This window comes from Protopterus annectens, chromosome 3.part0, assembly GCF_019279795.1.
Source record: "Protopterus annectens isolate FY-2018-M chromosome 3.part0, PAN1.0, whole genome shotgun sequence".
Lineage (NCBI taxonomy): Eukaryota > Metazoa > Chordata > Ceratodontiformes > Protopteridae > Protopterus > Protopterus annectens.
Window position 1 is genome coordinate 484,907,704 of NC_056731.1, and position 23,279 is coordinate 484,930,982.

At 37.6% G+C, this 23,279-nt stretch overlaps 1 protein-coding gene across 1 annotated transcript in view; it reads right to left on the bottom strand.

Moving 5' to 3' along the window:
* Nucleotides 1-4,680: 4,680 nt before the first annotated feature.
* LOC122797270 (C-C chemokine receptor type 4-like) overlaps nucleotides 4,681-23,279 on the bottom strand; it is an 85,900-nt gene continuing 67,301 nt past the window's right edge. The window contains exon 2 of the mRNA XM_044066113.1: nucleotides 4,681-5,878. Within this exon, the coding sequence (XP_043922048.1) occupies nucleotides 4,789-5,877 (1,089 nt within the window). The 5' untranslated portion in view covers nucleotide 5,878 and the 3' untranslated portion in view covers nucleotides 4,681-4,788. The remainder of the gene's footprint in view (nucleotides 5,879-23,279) is intronic.

Consider the following 23,279-nt stretch of genomic DNA (forward strand, 5'->3'; position numbering starts at 1 on the left):
CAAGGTCATAGTTAGAACAATGTACTGAAATACTAAGCTGGTATTATTCTTTATGAAAACACACTGAAATAATATTTCTAGAAATTTTCAATGTGTATACGTACTGTCATATGTACATTTGTCAAAGATAAACTGATTTGAAGAAAACATTCTGGTGTATTTATCATTAAAACACTAAAATCATGAATGTGTCACATTATGCTCTTTGACTGGAGTTCATTGCCGCAGTAACATCAGTATATCAGCATGATGATTCTGATGTACCTCACATACTAAAACAAACCAGCACATACTTTTTTGCATTGAACAAAGGCCTTGTAGGCACTGTCTTCAGAGATATATAGACCTATGAAAAGCAAACAATATATCACACAAGGCTACCATACTCCAGTGTTGCTTTTTTTCCCTGGTTATTGCATAAGACACTGTCCGGTTCGATTCTCAGCTAGAGCGCCTTCTGCGTGGAGACATGTGTGAATGGGCGTACCTTCGTTGAAGGTTGTGCGTCAGGGCTGGCAACTCAGTACGTTAAAAATCAACTGCCAATCATTAGCGGACCGGAGTTCCGCTGTGGCGACCCCTAACCGGGAAAAGCCGAAAGACACAACACTTGCATATATTTAGTAAATCCATATGGATTGCAAGCAGAGGATTATGTCTTACTCCCAGATGCTTAGTTTTTCATGTGCATTGCACTAGAGAAACTTCCATCCCTTTCCAATTGTGCTACTAAGAATATGCATGACCTCCCTATCTCTGAATACCATTTGTGTTTATAAATGGATAAGTCACCATAACAATGTGTAAAATGCAACATTACTACTCTGCCAATGCTAGATTTGTTTTATTGTTGTTGACTTTAATGTTCTCTAGTTTGTTTCCTGTGATGAGGTCACATTTATCATGCATACTGCTTGTTTGCCAAGCCTCAGTTTACTTTAATCCTGATTCTGCCTGTGCTGGACGTTGTGGAATTCAGGATCTGTAAACATCACATGCAAAATGTTCATTGCCTGCTTGGTATATTAGTCTAAGTGGAGTGCAAGCCATTTATTTGTTTGTTACTTGACCAACAGATATAAACTCTCTTCATAATACCATTGTAAATGTCATACCATTATTTATCAGTCCATTATTTCAATGAGTTCCAGCTTAAACTACAGCAACATGCCTCTTCTATTTCAAGAATTGAATAGAAACAAAAGATCTTTATATAGGTTCATAGGTAAGTACTAGGCCAGCTGCCCTTGTGGACCATTTCAAGCCAAGCCAGTTTCCCTTTTGGTGCTTGAATTAACCAATCACATTTGGTTATAGAATGGCCTTACCCATCCCATAGACAACAATTACATCTTACCCCTAACTGGAATAACTGGGATCATACCATAGATAATTTGAGGGGACCCAATCATGGGATAAAGCATTTAGGAGATGCCTCTGGCCATTAGTAGTACAGGGGGTTGTCTTGGGGTAAATGTTTTGTTTCCCATCCATAGATTTAAGCTGTGCTTGAATATGGACAAGGATGAACTTTGTTTTATGTGGATGGGGAGTCTGTTCTGGAGCAGTATTCTATGCAAGATATACCTGTCTCTTGCAACCATTCAGTTGATGTTGCAGAAGAGGTTTAGATCCCTAGACTGAGTATTTCTGATGCCATTTGACTTGCTGATGTGCAGTAAATCCATCAATAATGGGTCAGAGGATGCCTTGTACACAGACACAGGCCACCTCTTAGCAGTCTGTAGGATACAAACTATAGTGACAGGATTTTGAGTCGGTCCAAGTAGGATATGTTGTTTAGGCTTTGTATCCTTTTAGTAAACTATCTCTGGGGGCATTCCAGTTGTATGTGTCTGGACAGATACATGCCAAAGGGGGCATTATATTCGATGACTGGCCTAATAAGGACCGGGTATAGGGGACTATGACATCCCTAGATCTAGTGCAATATAGAAGAACTTTCTTACTATAATGGACACATGTTGGTCAAAAGTTAGGTTATTAAAACTTAGGTTAGAAAAATCAAAAAGTAAGAAACTGATGGACTCAATAAACCCAAAAACACAAATATATTGTAAACAAAAAGGCGTACTTGCTGTACAGTGAAACACACTTTATTCCAATAAAAGCTGAATGCTTTCAAGGTTACCCTCTTCTTCAGACCTTAATAAAAACTAAAAATATATTCACAGTTTAAATATATAAAGCAGCCAATAAAAACATGCAATGAAAAATCAGTGGGGAAAGCCCCTTTTCCTTAAAATAGGCTTTAAAGAAACAGCGCGGTTCAAACCAGGTGGAGCATAAGCCTTGAAGTCAACTATCCACCTTAGCTCTATACATTCAGTCTCATTACAAATGTCTCCTTCTCTAAGGCTTTCATTATTTTTTTAATACTAAAAACTTAAAGGTGTGCTGAGCACCACAGTCAGATACATGCTTAGCTAGTGCATTTGTCAATTTATTGTTGCGTATATCATTTAAGTGCTCCATAACCCTCTCTTTCAACATACGGTTAGTTTTACCTATGTAGAATGCACTGCATAGGTTGCACTTAGCTAAATACACTATATTTTTGGTGCAACAATCAGCATAAAAATGAAATTCTATAGGTGTTAAATGCAGCGGATGTTTGACCATGCAAGTGGACCATATACTTGAACAAATCTTACATTTCCTACAGGTATATGTGCCTTTACGCTGCAAAGTGAATCTTTCATTCATTCTGTTACTTTTATAGCATAAACATTTCAAGTTTCTACTGTTCTTAAAACTAAATCTGGGAATATGGCCTACAACCTTACCAATCTCTGGATCTGTCAATAAAACGGGCCAATTCTTCTTTACTATGTCACAGATTTTATTGACATCACTAGAGAAAGTCAAGCACAACTAATTAATCATTTTTGTGCCCTTTCTCCCTCCATCATGTACAGTAGTAGTATGTCCTTCAGAGAAGTATGGTCTAATTTTATTACATTCCAAGGTATTTGTTTCCTCTATAGCTTTGTGTACTTCATGTATCTTGTATCCCCTATCAGCAAGATCTACTCGTAAATTCACTAGTGCCTCTTGTAGATCTTTCTCATCAGTATACTGCCTCCTATGATGTAAAACTTGATTCTTGACTATACTCCTAGTTATATGTCTGGGGTGCATACTCGAGCAGTGGAGGATGTTATTCTTCCTACAGCCTTTCCTATGTAGCTTGGTTGAAATATTGCCAAACATATTCTTATTGATGTTAATATCTAAGAAATCGATCTTTGTTTCAGAGCAGCACATAGAAAATGAAAGATAGGTAGCAGTACTCCCTAAAAATCTGACTAAGCTCTCTAGCTGTATCTTATCACCATGCCACGTAAAGAAGATATCGTCCACAAAGCATCTGTAAAAAGTGACATATTGTTGAAACATGTCACTACAGAAGACCATCACTTTCTCCCAATGGGCCAGCACAGTGTTGTGCATATGTATTTGCACATGCTGTGCCCATAGCAACCCCCACTTTTTGGAGAAAAAACTCATTTTCAAACAAAAATATATTGTTTTCTTTAGGTTAGAAAAAGTCAGATAAGCTAGCTAGGTTTCAATATCATATTGAAAGTGTAAGGATGCATGCAGTTGCAAGACTTGACACTAGAAACACATCCTGGATGTAAGGAAGGTTGTATAAAATAACCAAATAAAGTTTGATAAGCCATCCATATTTCAAAAACATCTCCATGAATAGTACCCATTATATTTTCTGAATAATGTATATTTCATAGCTGAACAGAGGAGACTTATAATAATCCTTGGCTTTTAAGTATTTACATTTACTTAATGAGATTATTATTTTGTTATAGCAAGAAGGAGGGCTGCTCAGATGATGTCAACAAGATTGTTAGCTTTGTTGGTGCTGTCCAAAAGATTATCACCTATAAAATAGAAATGATGATCATTCTCTGATCTATGAGAAACTCTTTCAGAAACATCACTTTGAAGCTTGAGGCAGCAAAGGAAAGAGTAAAGAAAAAGATACATGTGATCTAATTTTTTGGTTTACTTCTCTTTTTGTTAGCATATTTTCTTATTTTTTTCTATTGTATTTATTTGTGCTTGCTATCCAGGGTAGTGTATTGAACCACAAGGATCTTTCTTAGACTCTGTTTAGAAGTGCTGTCTGATTAAATGATTTGCTCTGAGTCACATAGTAGGCAAATGGAGGCTGAGGGGTTCAAACCATGGAATACAGGAAGTAGCTTGCTTACAGCTCATAGCCCTAACCTCTATACTAACTGCCAGTATAGGATGAGACTTCACAGTACACATGTGGATAAACACATGTTCCACTGAAGTCCCATAACACTGAACGTTTTTTCTGCTTCTGTCTGCCCTCATGCCATATGGCTTCTCTTTGGTAACAGTCATTTTGCTTAGTCAGCTATCATGCTTGTCTGTGAAAGGAGAAATGTTAACAGGATATTATATTTCTCTCCCATTACAGCTGATAACCACTGGTATTCTGTTTCTAAACCTAGCTCACTGGCATATTATCTTTTAAGGTATAAGAGAGCGCCTCTACTGATTTTTGCTTCTATGCCAAATAGCTTTATTGTTATAAAATTCAGCATTAGTTTCATTTATAGTGCTATATGACAATTGTAATTAGATTTGGCTTTTAAGTAATGAACATAGTTCTGTTTGCAATAAGACTTTATTTACATAGTCTGTATGACATGAAAATGATTTCCATGTTTTATAAATGCAGTTATGTCAGCAATATTACATGATATCAGCTTATCACAAAGCAATAAAAGCACTATGGTCGTATGAAGACATTGTCTGTGATGAAGTAACGCTATCTCTCCTTGAAGAATGACATATGTCACAGATCATAAAAGATGGAAGACAATTTTTTATGAGTTCATAGAGATAATTCTTAAACTTGATTCCGACAAAGACATATATGAATGGATTCAAGCAGCAGTGAACAAATGCAATAGTCTCTGTTAGTTGCAGAGAAATATCTATCCCCTTGCTAAAAGAGCAGCTTACATATACTTCAAGTATTTCCAAGGAACGCAGCAAAAGAGAAATATTGTATGGTATCCAAAAGATTAAAAATACAATCATCACAATAAAAATGAGACGAATAGCTCTGCGTCTTTTCCAGACTTGAGGACAAAAAGTCATCTTCCTCAGTAATGTTTTGATAATTCGTGAATAGCAGAAAATCATTATGATCAGTGGTATGAGGAGACCAAGGATGTTGATTTCAAAGTTATGAGCAAGCTTCCATTGTTTCAGAGTCTCACTGTCCATGCTTGGTCTGCAAGTCTTGTGAATGTTTTCTATTTCTACTTTGTTGAAATGTGCCTCTGGAACAGAAATTATAAAGGCTGCTGCCCAAATAATGCAACTTAAAGTAATTCCTGATTGTAGTCTTTGGATTTTCTTAGCTTTTATAGCATGGACTATTGCTAAATACCGCTCTACACTCATGGCCGTGATGAAAAAAATACTGCTATAAAATCCGATCACGTAAGTCCATGAGATCAACTTGCATAGAACTTCTCCAAATATCCACTGATATGCAGCAGTGTAAGCCCAGAATGGAAGTGTGATGACAAACAATAGGTCTGAGAATGCTAGATTGAAGAGGTAAATATCTGTCATTGTGTGTGTTGCTTTGCAGATTAATGGCCACAGGATACGGATAACCAAAAGATTCCCAATAAGCCCAGTTATAAACACAATGGAATAAAGAGCAGGAATGAAGGTGGAGCCAAACTCCTTCACATTATCCTTTTTACAAGGTTCATTACCGGGATAATAGGTATAGTCATATGTGTAGTTTTCATCATCATGTGATACCCAAGGTGTGGTCATTCTGAAAAATAAGAAGAAAAGGTTGCTAGTTAGATAGCTGTCAATTTATATATGAAGTATCAAAAACAAACAATTTCTTTAGTGCTCTCTTCCCAGTTAGAGCTCATGATAAGATAACCTCAAAATTTATTATATCAGCTATCTTTACTTATTAATCCAATGACTGACTATAAAACCACAATCATACTGGGTAATCAAGTATGCCTCTTTTACTAGTGAGGCAAGGAAAGTATAGACATACAGTAAGGTTTAAACAACTGAATTGATAAAATGATACAATCAGTGTATATTCAACATGGCTGCCTATCTACCATGACCAACTCACACTTGTTTGATAAGACTGAGGAGTAACAGATACATAATATGTTTTGCAGCTTTAAAATGAGATGTGAATACAGGTCAGTGTAAGTACAAATAGCCCACTACCCAATATAAGCAATATGTAGTTTTACTGACTTGCATGTGAACTCTGGCATTCCACTAAAATGACTAATCCTGTGCAAATTCTATTTCAGACTTTACTGGGAACTATTTCTATGAATCCTTTTCTTTGGAGAATGGTAGATAAAATAAGCACCACAATGAGCCATTTTACATTGGTGGCAAGCACAAAGAACTCCCTTGAAGATAGCCCTCCCTAAGTAATAAAACAAGCCCTGAGATTGTCAAACCATGGCTTAATTTGAAAAGGATCATTTACAGAGCTATAAATATGAAATAATCATATTTTGTATTATTGAGATTGATTTAGCTGTGAATCAGGAGTACAGGATATACACAACATAAAGAGACGTACACAGAATGCAAGAATCAGAGAGCAAAGAAGAAAATTATTTAAGGCAAGACCTGCTTGATTTAATAGAAATGGATAGACATATTAATATAGATGAAAGGAATAGATTACAGTAGGTAAATAAGACCCAAAATGTGAAAAGATTATAAAACAGATGAACACAATAATCAGAACTATAAAGTGAAATTCATGTAATATAACAGAAATAAACAGAACATATTATTGTGCAGCCAAAGTAATAACAGATAAAGTGCTACTACAAAAATGTACAGTAACAAAGGAACGGAAGGAAACAAATAAAAGGCCACACTGGAAGCATCAAATACAGAAAAGTATAAATCAGTTCAGACTAGAAATATCACTGCTAGAAGAATACAGAAAACAGAACAGATAATCAATAATACTTATTACAACAGACTTGGTAAAAGCAGTACAGAATATGAAAACAAACCAAGATTTATCAAGTGTCATTGCCAATAACAAACTCAAAATATCAGCATGGGCAGAAAAAACTGAGAAGGTATGCAGATAAAAGTAAAAGTAAATTCAAAATAAGCAATATATTGATGAGCCACAAAGATTCTACACAGAACTGTGAAACAAGCCAAAGGAGTAGAAACACCACCAAAACATTATTTATTTATTTTATTTTACATTTGTTTATTGGGAGAGTCTGACTGGGCAAGAAGCCCATTTTCAGTGGAGGCCCAGGGAGAAAAGCTCCATTAAGATACAAACAGTAGACTTATAAACAGTACATAAAAATACAAGTACATATAAAACACTAGAAACATGGGTATAGCTTACTAGTTCATCTGAAAAAAAAGCAATATGATTAAAAACAATGTGCATAAAAACAGAGGAGGGAACACTGAAAAGGATATAGCTGTTTTACAAATTTACATTGCAAATAGGTGGGTATTACCAACAGATATTTGTACAGGAATAAGTATTTGGTACTGTGCCAGTATAGACTTTGGGAGAAATAGGCACATTTTGGAGAAATATTTATGAAGATCTTATTGAATATAATAAAGATGGCGAATGTATAGAAGACTTAAAAGAAACAGTAAGGAGTTCTAATGCAGAAGATATGAAATTGGATGAAATAACTGCCAGTGAAACTCAAACTAAATTAAGAAAAGTTCATAACTAGAAAACCCCAGGCCTAGACACAGTACCTAACTTCTGGCTAAAAGCATTAATATCTTTGCATGAAAATTTACCCATGAATAAGAATTACCTATATGCACATCCCAAACAGACGCCAACCTGGTTAACAAAAGGAAATGATGTTCCTCCTTAAAAGTGAACCTGCAAGCCATACTAAAAATTATAAACCAATAATTTACCTTCCAACAACATACAAACTATATACTGGAGTTGATACAGAGTTTATAGCCATTTAGAAAAAAAAAACAATTATGGCAATAAAGGTCATATGGAACAAAGGATAATTTGTTGCGAAATAAAGCATTAATAGAGAATTGTAGAAAGGGGAAGAATTTAAGCATGGCTCTGACAGATTACAAAAAAAGTATTTGACAGCAGCCCACATTCAAGGATAAAGGAATGCTTAAGTATGTATAAGATATAGCCTACACTGATCAATTACATTACAGTGGCCATAAAAGTGTGGCAAACCAATTTGCAGTTGAGCCATGACAAAGAGCAAATTATTATTCCATGGATAAAAATTCAAGGGGGATATTCTTTGTCACTTTTGTTGTTTTGTCTTGCTCTTAACTCATCAAGCTATTTAATTAACAGATTAGGTTATGATTACAAGTTGGCTCCCAGAAAACAATTGTTTAAAGATTTCCCATCTACTTTTTTGTGGATGACTTAAAATTGTATGACTCATCAGATGAGGAATTAAAAGTATAACTACATATGGTTAAAACTTTATCTGATTATATAAGAATGATATTTGGTCTGGATAAATCTGTAAAAGTAACATTTAAAACAGGAAAGTTACAACACCAAGAAAATATCAACCTAGGACAGTAATGTGATATAAGGGAACTTCAGTGGGAGGTAGTGTATAAAGATTTGAGACTAGATGAAGAATTAACAATAAAACATGAACAAATGTGAATAAAGCCCAGAAGGAATACTTCAGAAAACTAAAACTGATATGCATCTTGTAAATAATAAAGACTAAGCCATAAATCAATTTGCTCTTCCTGTTTTAAATTACAGTTTTGGTTGATTGAATGACACCAAAATTATTGGATTAGGGATGAATATACATTTATATATATATATATATATATATATATATATATATATATATATATATATATATATGTATGTATGCATTTATGTGTGTGGACATATGCATGTACATACATGTATGTATTTATGTATTTGAACATATGCATGTACATACATGTATAAGTGTGTCTCTGTATGCCTAATAAATAAACACATAATAATAAAAAAAAAAAATATATATATATATATATATACACACACACACACACACACACACACACACACACACACACACACACACACAGTAGAAAGTCAATTATTCGAATGTCGATTATCCAAAATATCAATTATCCGAACACAGCCTTCCAAAGTTTTGGGGAAGGAAAAATCATAAATTCTGAATATGTAAACATTATACATTTTTACTTGTGCATGTTTTTGAGATTTTAGGGTGACAAATATTGCATATTGTCTACTGGAATCACTGAATGGTTGAAAAGTGTATTCCCTGCATGCAGACAAAACAAGATTTTAGAAGTTTTTTTATCTACTTCAATGTATGTTTGTTTATCCGAACTGCCCTAGGTCCCTATCTACTGTATGTGTGTGTGTATTTATATATGTGTGTGTCTGTACATATAGATATGCTTATATATAGTATGTATGTATATATATATATATATATATATATATATATATATATATATATATATATATATATATATATATATATATGCATGCATATGTGTGTGCATGTAAGTGTGAATGTTTGCATATCTCTGCATATGTATGGGTATGTGTATATATGTGTGTGTATTTATATGTTTGTGTGTCTCTCCATATGTGTGGGTATGTGTATACATGTGTGGTTATGTGTATGTGTATGTCTGGATTGCTAGTGAAACTATGCTTGCCTGCAAATTGCTGTTAAAGCTGTCTGTCAGCCTGTGCCACCAATGCTTATACAAAGGGTCACTTAAAAATGTTGTTACCAACAATATCATCTCAATCTGCTCACAAAATTACCTTAATTGGCTAACATTTTATATTTACCTAAACACTAAATAAAATAATATAATAATGTCATATTTGCCAAAAAATGTTATACTGCTTGGTAAGTAAAGCCACAGTATGTCAGTTTTAAGTAGTTGACTGTATGCTTGGTTTCATCATTCTGCACTATGTGTTAGTTTGTTAACTGCTTAAAGTTTCAATTCAAACAAAACCTTTCACTGCTAAAAGAATGCCACAGTAGGCGGGAGTGGAGATGCAGTGAAAAGAGGTGAAAATGCCCTCATTCTCCTTGATGTTTAGACAGTGGAGATAGATTTGCATTACATATGTATGAGGGATTCCTTTACTATGAATATTTAACCCTGAAGGGATTTTAATTTCAGTGTATGAGAAGTGGTACAAAAACCATTAGTGATGGAGTACAGCCTTGTAGATGGTAAGGCAGATTCAGAATTTTCTTTAGGATTTTTGGCTCAGTTAAAAAACCACAGTCAGTGAAATGTTGGAATTTAGTGCAGTCCCTCTATGTTACTATTTTTGAAGAATGGGCTGTGTTGGTATTATGAAAGGGGGGAATGGTCCTTTTGAATTATGTGCTGGGGGTGATGGTCATGCTTTGTTATATACATGCTGGATAGGTTTTTGAGAATATTGTGCCAATGGCTACCAAAAACAGAGTTAAGCAGATGCTTGCCAAACAGCTGCTGGATATTACAGGTACGTGTAGCTTTTTTATTTTTGACAGACTGTCAAAGTTGATTGTTATCACTGACTTCAGCTGATGTACCATGTGCACAAATTGAGAAAGAAATGGGCATGATTATGGATTTGGTGTGCTTTTGTTGCAATGTTTTATGAGTAAGGAATGTAATGTTTTATAGTATTGGTGTTATATATTAGTTTACAAGATTCTTTTAACTTTGGTGTGGGGGAGGTAGTTATTGACAAGTGGCTAGGATCTTCCAGCTTTTTGGCTTATGATTTCATATTCTTATTTAATATGTTACAGTTGGATAGTTTATTTTCTAACAGGTGTGAATTGGCTGAGTATTTTCTTATTTATAGGTATGTATGTACATAGCAAAAATATTTCTGCAAACAACTATACCAGTGTGTGTGTCTGTCTGCTTTATATTCACGTTAGTCCTGTCTTGTTTGAGGGTAACAGACCGGATGCAAAGGATCAGCATTAGCTTCCTGGTGAGGTTTTTAGTGTATGTTCTGCACATAGCAACACAGAAACAATAGTGGGCAACTAACTGATCACAGGGCTATAACATGCTTAGTCATATACAGCTTTAAGCAGACACACTAAATGTACTTGCCAATCTGGGGGTACTTTGGTACCTCTTGACATAATCTAAAATTGATAGTATCTATCAGTATCAGCTAGCCTAGTTACACAGAGGTGTCACTTCAGATCTCAGCATTTCTCGGACTCCTCCATTACATAGCACAGAGCAAGAGTCAGGAACAGTCAGCCTAAGCATTGGAAGACACAGTTGTTGGCTGCTTTCTTGTGCTTATGTAATTTGTAGATAGAACTTGACAGGAATGATATTCATTCATTAGTGTCGATATAACAACAGTTTGAATATGTTTGGTAGTGATTCAAGGGGTTATAAATTTGTTGCCCTGTTTTTTTATTGTTGTGTTATCTCTCATCCATTTCCCAGATGAGGGATGAGAGCTCTATGAAGAGTTTTTGATGTGAGACTTTGTCTAAGGATTTAGACAGATAAATGAACAGAGATTAAACTGTTACCTTTATTTCTGTTTTGATGTATGTTGTTAGTGAAGCTAAGTAGGGCTGTCATACTGCTGTGACTAGGATGAAAGCCATGTTGAATTTTGAATAGATGGTTGTAATTAGTAAGGTGGTTAGTGAGCTAGATGTACATACATTTTACCCAGATTTTTGATAGTAGTGCTGGGATGGCAATGGGTCTGTGATTTGAAAAAAGTCAGTTGAGTTACCACCTTTATGCACTGTGATAAGATGTTTTCCAGATGTCAGATATATAGTGCTTGATTACATAACAATTAATTTGTATGAAGATGGGGAAGGCCAGGTATCTGCCCCCAATTTTGAATATTCAGCTGCTAAGGAATCAGTAGTTAATTGTTGTTGGCTTTAGTTTAAATAATAGTTTTCTAATAGCGGAAGTTTGAAAATTTTGGAATGTGAAAAAGTCATTCTTTTATTGTCTAGTGAGTCTGGAATGTGGAAGTCGACATCATATAGGATGAATCGTTGTCAGAGTAGGAATCAGTCAGTCATCAGGGATTACAAACAGAAGGAACAATGACCAAAAGCCTACACAGTACCGTCTCAGTAATTTGTTTACAAATTAAACATGGTGGGATGGGACACAAATGCATACAACTGAAAGGTAAAAAGAGAAAGAAAAGTGCTTAAAACATATTGTACAATGCAGTAATGCACAAAGATACAACATGCATACAGAGTAGACAGAAGTCAGCACAAAGTAAAATATGAAATTAAAGAAATAGGTTAGTGGGTCAACTAATATTAAAAATGACATCACTCTTATTTTTACAGAATTAGAAGCAGCCAGATCATAAAATTCAGGGCACTTCATCAGTATTTAGAAATCCGCACTCTAGACTAGAAAATGAATATGTGCTTTTTACAGAACCACCAGCATGTCAGAAAGCCATTACAGTTGGCTTGTATTTAAAGATTAAAGACAATATAGCATGAAAAAAGGAAGACTGTATCTACTACTGTTTGAATCTTGCATTGTTCATATGCTTTCTACAGAACTAGTTGTAGTCATGCCATAAAATCATTGCCCTTAACTAACATTCAGAAATCAGTGCAAAATAAAATATGAAATGAAATGAGCAGAAAACTCTGTTTGCTAATGTTTAGCTTTGCATTGTTCATATACATTCTTGCAAGTCAGCTCATAACATTCTTGAAAGGCTGTTTTTCTTTGAGGATAAAAAGCACAGGTGAAACTAATTAACAACGCAGAGAAAGCTGCTGTGAGTACAACTGCAATTTGAAATGGAATCTGGCTGAGACCTTTGAAGCTTTGAGTAAGTGCCCCTCCCCAACCCCAAAGCCAAAACTGGGCTATGCTCAGAAATGTAGACTGAAAAATGTAAACAAAGAATCAAAACAAACAATCTCTGGGACTATCCCTTTAACATTTAGTTGTATATTGTTTATGTGACTTTTCTTGTAGGAGTTGATTTAAAATCTCTGAGTATTCTTACTATCCGATTTTGATTATCCTTTTCTTTTAGAATTCATTTAAAGCTAAACATGGATTCCTTAAATAAGTATGCCATTAAAGATTTGCTAAAGCACAAATATCTTGTACAGTGTAATAAATGCTATGTATATTTAAAGGTAGCACCTGATAACTCTGGTGATCCGTGTTTTTCATGTGAAAGTTGGATGATTTGCTTACCATTGTTAGCAGTAAATCTAGACTTACTGATGATGATTGCACTTGTGCAATTGGCATGACTTGGAGAAGCATTGTTACATATATTAATGATTGGACTGATGTGATAAATAATGTTAGGCAAAGAGCAAATATAACACATTTATGAATGGAAGTGACTATTTGTAAAGATCGTTCAACCCCTATCAAACAAGGTAATACAACTTACAACTTTGGAATTCTGGATGCAAGTATCAGAAATCTTAGAATTCAGAGCATACAGAAGAAAATAAAAAAAAAGAAAGAAGGGAAGAAGTACACAACAAATAACAAGGAAGAAAAAGAAACTGATTAATGTCTATAAAGGAAGGAGAATTTGTTTGTGTCTTTCGTCTTTTCCTGGTTAGGGGTCGCCACAGCGGAACTCTGGTCCGCTAATGATTGGCAGTAGATTTTTACGTACTGGCTTGCCGGGCCTAACGCACAACCTTCAATGAATGAATGCCCATTCACACATGTCGCTACACAGAAGATGCTCTAACTGAGAATTGAACGGGCAACGTCTAACTGTGAGGCGACAACGCTACCGCAACAAAAGGAAAGAGAATACATACTGAAAAATAATGCTGCTTTGTTATGTAACACTTAGATTACAGTAAAAGACAACATTTTTCTACTAGAAAATCTTCAGTCTACAGAAAAGGATATCACTTTTTCCTAAAGAGAATGTAGAGTGGCAATGGGCAGGTGAAAAAGGAAGAAATCAAAACTGAATATGGAAGGACTGAAAAACATTACTGTAAGAAAAAAACAGCAGAAAGACAGAAGCTGATAACGGTGCAGTGGTGCAGTGGTGCAGTGGTTTGTGTTGTCGCCTCAGAGCAAGAGGTTCTCCATTTCGATTCTCAGCCGAGGTGCCTTTTGTGCGGAATCTGCATGTCCTCCCTGTGTTTGTGTGGGTTTTCTCTGGGTGTTCCGGTTTACTGCCACATTGCAAAGTCATGCACTTGGAGAGTTTCTTCCTGGCTCTCCACTGAAAATTGGCTCATTCCACGTTGGACTTTCCTGGTAAACAAATGTTAAATAAATTAATAAATAACTAAAATAAATAAACAAGGCTCAAGCTGCAGATGTACAAAGCCAGCTAGATGAGAATTGTGTGCTTGCAAAGGAAATGAGTAATAAAAACAATGGGATTAACACGACTAATGGTGATAAAGATCATTCCTTTCTAACAATTGATGGAGCAGATATTACTGAATTATTATTTATTTTATTTATTTATTGACATTTGCTTACTGGGAAAGTCCACTGGGCTGAACAGAGCCCATTTTCAGTCGAGGCCCGGGGAGAAAAGCTCCAATACACAATAACAACAAGGTAGATACAATATTTACAAGAGTCAATACAATGAACAAATTGGCAAAAATAAGTGATACAAAAAATGGCAAAATAAGCAAATTCAAGCAAAATAAAAGAGTGATTGCAGAGTATCAAGAAAATCAGGTTACACTGAGCAATGTCCACCAGTCTGAATATGGTGCAGCTATAGATTATAAGTATGAAGGAAATACAAGAATGCAGAGAAGTGAAGTGTGGCACAGACAAATTTGTCACGGGACTGTTTAATTTGGGATGGGGGGTACTGGGTGGTAGCTGTGCTTGGTTATCTTGGTGGCTGAGAAGGGTTAGGAAAGGGTTAAGTGATTTGGGATCAGAAGGGAAGTGAGGTAGTGTGAGGAGTGTGGCTTGAAGGTTTTTTTGAAAGGAAATCCAGAGTGAATAAGCACATTTTGGTGTGGTCTTGTTGAGGCAGGATCATGTCCCAGATGACTTGAGGTTGTGATTAGGGTAGGCCTTGGGTAGTTATAACCAGTAAGGCGAGTACAGCTTGTTAGGCTTTTAAGAGTCTGTTTTTTTTCCTCTGGGGTACTGCTTATAAAGGATAAATACAGGGTTAATTGTGGTTTGAGGTGAGAGATTCGGTCGTAGACTCTTGAATAAGTTTATGAGGTTGCAGTCTACTTTGTTGTAGTTTGGTTTAAGAGGTTTGTTTGTCATTGGATGCTCATTGGTAGTGTTAGGTCGGTTTCTGGTGTGTAGGCTTGTTTTCCAGTTAATTGAAGTCATGGTGGTGTCGGCTTTTGTGGAGATAGTGGTATTTAAGTTGCTTGTCAGGTTATTAGAAAGGTTTTGTGTAATTATTAACTTTCCCTGGTGGTTTAGTGCTCGCCGTCTATAGGAAGAGGTTTTGTACAATTATTAACTTTCCTTGGCAGTCTAGTGCTGCGCCGTCCATAAGAAGAGGTTTGTGGTAATTCGTGGGCTGGCTATGGACCATTAACGGCTGGCTGCGCATGCGCAATGGTGCTGGTGTGGAGCACAACAGATGTAATAAAAATAAATAAATAAATAAAAATAATACATATAGTTTACTCTATTTCCTTAATTTTAACTTTTGTTATTATAATGTCGCCTCAGCCTACAATGGCCTCTGAGAGCAGTTAACCACCTAGCCTTCGTTCCTGTTGTCTAGTGTTGGCATACGGTGGTGTGCAGGATGGCTGTGTTGTTCCATGGTGGTCTAGTGTGTTTGTACGGTGTTTGAGGGGGCTAGCAAAGTATGGTTGGATGGTTGTTGGTTGTTTGTTCCCTGGTGGTCTAGTGCTGGTGTATGGTGTTTGTGTGGGATGGCTGTTTAGGTTGTTTGTTCCCTGGTGGTCTAGCGGTGTTGTTGTATGGTGGTTGTGTGGGATGGCTGTTTGTTTTTTCTCCCTGGTGAACTAGTGTGGTCATTTGGTGGTTGAGTGGTGATGGTGGAGTGTGGTTTCTTTGCTGCCTGGATAGCTGGTTTCCTGGTGGTCTAGTGCTGCGGAGGCAGAGTAGAGATGCTGTGTTTTCCCGGGTTCATCTAGCTGTGTGGCTTGCCGCGCATGCGTGGCAGTGTGGGTAACCATGGACAGCCATTTTCTGCTAATAAATAAAAAAAAAAAAAAAGAGAGAGATAGAGAGAGAGAGAGAGTGAGAGAACTGAAGAATCTAGCTGCTGGTGATGCATGCTTAGACAGTGTATGTATGTGTGGAAATTTAAATAACACAGACAGAGTTAACATTAAGAAATAAAGACAAATTCATGAAGAATTTAATTTAAAAAGACAGCTAATGAGTCAAGGCTATGTGATGGAGTCTTGAATTTTTTTTTAGGTATTTTAGAGGGACCTAGTGCGATGGTTGACTACAGTGTGAATGACTGGAGTTCAAGTAGGTTTGTGGCAGAATAGGTAGCATACTTGCTTTATGATGCATAAGGCAGTGGTTTCTTTTCACACAGCATATAGCTGGATTGTTGATACTGTTGCCTTGTCAGGCCCAGTTATTTTGAGCAAATTTATTATGTCAATTTTTTTATTTCTCAATAACTTTTGTGTTTCTTTCTAGATAATCATGGCGGAGGCTTTGAAACAGATATGGGCCAGTATTGTAGCACAGGCTGAAGAGTTGTTCAAGGACATTCCTGCTGAGGTACCATCAACTAGCATGCAGGGTGTGACCACTCGTAAAAAGTGGCAGATGACTGCAACCCGGGCACCAAGGGCGAAGAAAGCCAAGCAGACAGCATCGGCGGAGAAGGCGACGGAGGTGAAGAAGCCCCCTTTATCAGCTGCAGGTAATAATTCATCAAGCTTAGGGGGGGTGAGAAGGCTGGAGCAGGTGTGGGGGGTGAAGTAGGGGGCAGTGAGGGTGTCCAAGGGGCTACTGGGTAGTGGTTTGGAGGCCTTAGCCGAGTGTGGAGGGGTTTTTGAGGATACCCTGTCATTGTTAGATCAGGAGTTAGGGCCGGATGTCCATGAGGTAGGGTCTGACTTTGGATTACGTCCGGGGATTGGTTGGCATCGCAGGCCCTATGGCAGGAAGGGGTGCCCATTTTATTGACCCCTCACATATCTCGGTTAGTGAAGATGAAGATTTGGAAAGGGGAGTTCATCGACATTTTTGAGTTGATTGATGCAGATGGCGTTCAGCGGTTGACGGAAGCAGAGACAGCTAATGGAAGAACCTCTTGGCTGCATTGGCAACAATAGGTTACAAAAGAGTAGGGAGGTTCTGCGCTAAGACATGGGATAATTGGGTCCTAGGTTTCGTTTATTATATGGCAGTATGTTTGGAAAGGAACCCTAAAGTGATGCTGGTGCTTCCTCTTTTGGCTTATTTTTTGACTATTAGGGAAGCACAGAGGTTGAAGCCTGGTTATGCATGGTTATGGTATGACCAGAAATTTCGCAAGCGTAAATCAGTAGATAAATCTATGCTTTGGGAGGTCAGACATCTGAACATTTGGCTGTCCACCATGATGGATACCAGTGGAGGGGGGAGCAGATTATCTCAGCCATCTGAGAGAGGTGCAAGGATATGCTGGTCTTTTAATGCTGGCAGGTGTTCCTGGGTGGGTTGTAGATTTGCTCATATTTGCCCGAAGTGTATGGGGGTGCATGCATTCACACAATGTGGGGGGGTGGGGGTCAGGTTGGGGGTCAGGCAGTGCACTTTGGGGGTATCAGAGGTTAGAATAGTTCCCGTTCAGCATTGCTAGGTGGGTGTGGTCGGGCTAATTTTCGGGGCCAAAGGGGGGCCCTTTTGGGGATGTAGAGGGCATTTTGTTGAACCATTCACCTATTAAGGTGAATATATTGAAGGACTTATTGATGCATTATCCATTGCCGGTGGTAGCGGGGAAGTTAATAGAAGGATTTTCTAAATTGTTTTTGGTTAAGTCTGCATTGGTGGGGAGCGGGAGGGTGGGGAGAAATTTGAGGTCTGTCAAGGGGAGGGAGGTGATTTTGCAAGAGTTGATTGACAAAGAGTGCCAGACTGGGAGGGTGTTAGGTCCTTTCTGTTACTCTCCTTTCCCTAACTTTAAGGTGTCACCATTAGGCTTGGTTCCAAAGAAAAAGCAGGGTGAATTTCATTTAATTCAATATTTATCATACCCTGCGGGTGAGTCGGTGAATGATTTCATTCCCAGTGAAGAGGTTCAAATAACATTCATCTTTGGATGATGCAGTTCGGGTTATTAGGAGTTTCAAGGACCCTTGGTTAGTTAAAGTAGATATTGAGTCAGCTTTTCATTTTCTACCTGTGATGGAGGAGGATTGACCATTATTAGGCATGGTGGTAGGGGACAACTTTATTTTGACACTGCCATGCCTATGGGATGTGCAGTGGCATGTGCTACTTTCGAGGAGTTTACCTCAGCTTTGCACTGGATATGGCAGCAGAGGGTGGAGGATCAGCAAGCTGTACACTATTTAGATGATTTTTTTATTGGTGGGGGAAGGTAGACATGGGGTGCAGGTGGCTATGCAAGAGTTTGTGGGGATGCGTGAGGCCTTGGGGGTACCTTTGGCTAAGCATAAGTTGGAGTACCCGGCGAGAGCTTTGGATTTTTGGGGACTGACTGTAGATGCAGAACAGGGTTTGTTTTGTTTGCCTCAGGAAAAGATGGTTAGGCTGTGGGAAAAGATCAGTTGAGTGAAGTCTAGGACTAAGGTTTGGGTAAAGGATGTTATGGAATTGTTGGGTTTGTTGAACTTTGCGTGCAGGGCGGTGCATCCTGGGCAGACGTTTTGCCGGTCTGTGGCATTTTTGTTGAAAGGACGTAAGAGTAAGCACCACAGAGTACGGGTTAGTAAGTTGGCATGAGAGGATTTAGATTTGTGGATGGAATTTTTACAACAGTTTAAAGGGATTTCATTTTGGCAATTGGATTGGGTTACACAAGGAGAACTGCAGTTGTTTACTGATGCAGCTGGGGGGTCAGGAATGGGTGCTTACTTTGTGGGTTAATGGTTTGCTGTTCCATGGCCGGAGCATTGATCAGAGGAGTAGAAACAGGGTGTTGCCTTTTTGGAGTTGATATAATATAAAAATGCTTCAGAAAGGCAGTAGGATGACCAAAAAACGTATTGTAAAGTATTTTATTAGAACAAAAAATGTAAGTGCTTTCACGGTTGTAAAACCTGCTTCATCAGACGTTCTCCCATTAACAAAATAATACCAAATATATACTCTACCAAACTTCAATCAACCAATGAGAAAAAATAAATTAATCATTCAATTAAGACAATGCTTAGAATTACACAGTAAAACAAGATATAATACAAATAGATGAATTATCTTAACATATAATAAAAAATGCTTACATATAAATATGCATTTATAATAATAAATAAATTCTATAAGGTTCTAAAAATTCTAAAAAAATTATTATTTAACACTTCTAGCCTTAAGTAAAGGTTTCAAGGGGATGACATAATTTAGACCCCGACCCATATGTGCACCTAACCTAAGAATCCATTTAACTTCTAATGTTTCCGTAGCATTAACCATATCTCCTACTCTAATACTTGCATCCTGCTTTTGTAAAACTTGAAAAACAAATGTGTGTTTATCGCCAAATTTCATTGTATGTTTGGCTAGGGCACTATATACATAACCTTTAGTGGTAGGAAACTTGTCTTTAAAGTATCTAACTCATTATTACATACTTCGTCATCACAGCATAATCTTGACACTCTCATTGCTTGTCCTTTGACAATGTTACCAAAAATACTGGGATTGTGCATGCTATCTCTACGCAAGAAAGTAGGTTTATAACAAGGTTTCCTGTATACTCTTGTATTGCATATTCCATTTGTAAGAGAGATGTTAACATCTAAATAATCTATGCTATCATACGAGTATTGCATAGTAAATCTCAAAAAATCATTACTACTATTAATCATGTTATAGAACTGTGTAAGTGACCCTTCATCTTCTTTCCAAAGGATAAAGAGGTCATCCACAAATCTCTTATAAAACACTATCTGTGGAGCTCGTAGTAGATGTTTCATTTCCCAGGCAACCATCACCAAATTAGTGTAGGTGTTAGCGCAACTGGTGCCCATCGCTACACCTGAAGTTTGTCTATAGCATATATTTTGAAAAAGGAAAATGTTATTTTCGAACACTATTTCTAAGAGCATACATTAGAAATTCAACCCTATTTACATCAACAAGCCCTTGTTCTATCATAAGTGTTTTCATCATTTCTATCCCTTCTTCATTCGGAATAGAAGTAAACAGAGCAACTACATCCAAAATAACCAATATCACTTCATTCAGATTTAGCGCATTGTTAACTGTTTCAAACAGATTGGTTAAAAATTGCTCTGTATCCTTTACTACATAGTCATACCTTAAAAGGACTTTTTTTAACTCAGTATCTAAATAAATTGAGATTGGTTCAGTTAACCAACCCGACCCTGCTACAATAGGTCTAAATTTTGGAAAAAGAGGGTCTTTGTGAATTTTGGGTAAACCTTGTAATCTAGGTTTCAGAGGAAGATCAACAATACAATATTTAAAAAAACTCTTTGGTAATTAAACCCATGCGAAGACATTCATCCAATACATGATGTACACTTTGTTGCATATCATAAATCAAATCTGATGAAACTTGTTGATAAGCACCATCATGTTGTAACATTTCCTCCATTGAATTATAATAATAGTCAGCATCCATGACTACTATCGGTCCCCCCTTATCTGAGAGTCTTATGACTATTCTATTATTATTTCTTATGAACATATTTAGATGGTCCCAAAATATTATCATTGTAAATAGTATTTTCACATGCTTTAAGAAACGTTTCAACATTAGATGGCAATGATGGAACATATACACCTTTTCTTTTAAAAACATGTTTTCTTCAGAAATTATTGGTTGAGCATCATTATATAACATTTTCATAGGTTCATAGGTTCATAGGTTGGTACTGGGCTATCTGCCCAAAGGCATATATTAGCCCAGCCATGTTGTGCGGTATTCACCGCCCCTTTAGTAGTTCCCTAGACCCTTGTACTAGCAGCTAGTACCCTTGGCCCCTATCTAGTAGTGCTGTTGGTGTGATCCCCGGTGTGAACTTTCTGTTACCCATCCACTCATCAAGGTTCCTTTTGAAGAGTGATAGTGAGGGGCTCTGTCTTATGTAGATCGGGACCCTGTTCCACAGTAAGGGAAGTCTCTGCGAAGGGAATCTATCCCTCCAGCATGTTCTATTCATTGTTGTGTTGAGGTTTATATCCCTAGAGCATGTAGCTCGAGTAGATTTGGTTTTGCTAAGATGGAGCATGTTCAACAATTCTGGGTTGGACATGGCTACGTTAGACAGAGATCGCCTCTGAGAAAGCAGTATGCAACAGAGAACAGTCTTAGCTTTTTCAATCGTGCTGCATAGGGCAACTGTTTGAGGCCAGTAATTCTCTTGGTTAGGTACCTCTGTGGTCTCTCCAGCTGCTGGAGATGTCTAGCCAGGTACATTCCAATTGGTGCATTGTACTCAATAATGGGTCTGATGAGGGAAGAGTAGAGGGACACCATTAAATCCTTAGATCTTGATGCGAACCCTTTCATGATCAGGTGGGTCACACAGAAGGATTTTTTAACCACTTTGGCAACATGGTTATCAAAGGAAAGCTGGCTATCTATTTGGGTCCCTAGATCCCTTATTTCTTCTTCAGATTTCAGGGGATTACCTCCTATGTTGTAGTTTGCGGGTACTCTGTTTTTTCCAAAGGGGATTACTATGCATTTTTTTGCATTTAGCTTGAGACCATGGCTTAGACACCATGCATCAGTCTCATTTAGGCCCTTCTGGAGGATCTCCATGTTGGCCGGAGACACTATTATAGCACCCAGTTTGCAGTCGTCCGCAAACTTAGTCAGCCACAGCCCTTCCATGCTTGCCTGTACTTCTGAGAAGTATATGCCAAACAGGAGGGGCCCCAGGACAGAGCCCTGAGGCACACCCCTCATTACTGCTCTGGATTCAGGCATAGATCCCACTACTCCTATTTTATGGGATCTGTCTGAGTGCCAGTTTGCGATCCATCTTGTGACGTAAGGGTTTATGCCCAGGCTGGTGAGCTTATCAATAATACCTGAATGGGGAATGGTGTCAAATGCTTTAGAAAGGTCAAGGTAAGTCGTGTGTACCTCCTTTCCCTTATCTATAGCCTGAGTAACTGTCTCAAAGAAATCCACCAGGTTCAGGAGGCATGATCTGCCCTTGACGAAGCCAAACTGTGTGGGGTCCAGCGACTGGAGGTTCCCAATCTCTCCATTTATGAGTTCCATAATGATTCGCTCCATAGCCTTACAGATCAGACTGGTCAGGCTTATTGGTCGGTAGTTCCCAGGGTCAGTTGTGGCCCCACCCTTGTGTAGCGGGACCACCGTTGCCATGCACCATTTTCTGGGCACATATCCTGTGGAGATGCTGAGACTGAACAGGGTATTAAGATGCGGGGTTAATTCCTTTTGGAGCTCACGTATGACACAGCCTGGGACACCATCTGGTCCCATGGAGGCAGTGTTTTTAGCTTTAGATAGAGCCTTGTTAACCAACGTATCAGTAATAATTGGACTTACACAATCCCCTGGAATGGTAATAGGCTCTGTAGGTGGTGAGGGGGGGGAGAAATTTGCACTGAACCTGTCAGCCAAGATGTTGGCAATGTCAGAAGGGTCAGTGTATTTTGTTCCATTTTGTACTAGCTCAGAACAGACCTGAGCCTTGCCATTTAGGTTTTTGACATAGCCATAGAAGGCCTTATGGTTATCCTTGGCATCCTTGGCAACTTTCTTTTCAAAATTAGCTTTAGTTGACTTGATGAGGGCCCTCAATTTCTTACTAATGCTGATCAGGGATGATTTTTCTACTTGAGATTTGGCCTTTTTTTGTATAAGTCTCCTCCTTTTATTGTAAAGTTTGCTTATGGCCGGGGTCCACCAGACTGGTTTCTTCCTGCTTGAGGAAGGAGTCTTGGTTTTATTTGGGATAGCATGGTCCATGCAATCCTGAAGATGCATATAGAGTGCCTTTGTGTAGGATTCCGCATCCTGGATATCATTATCCTTC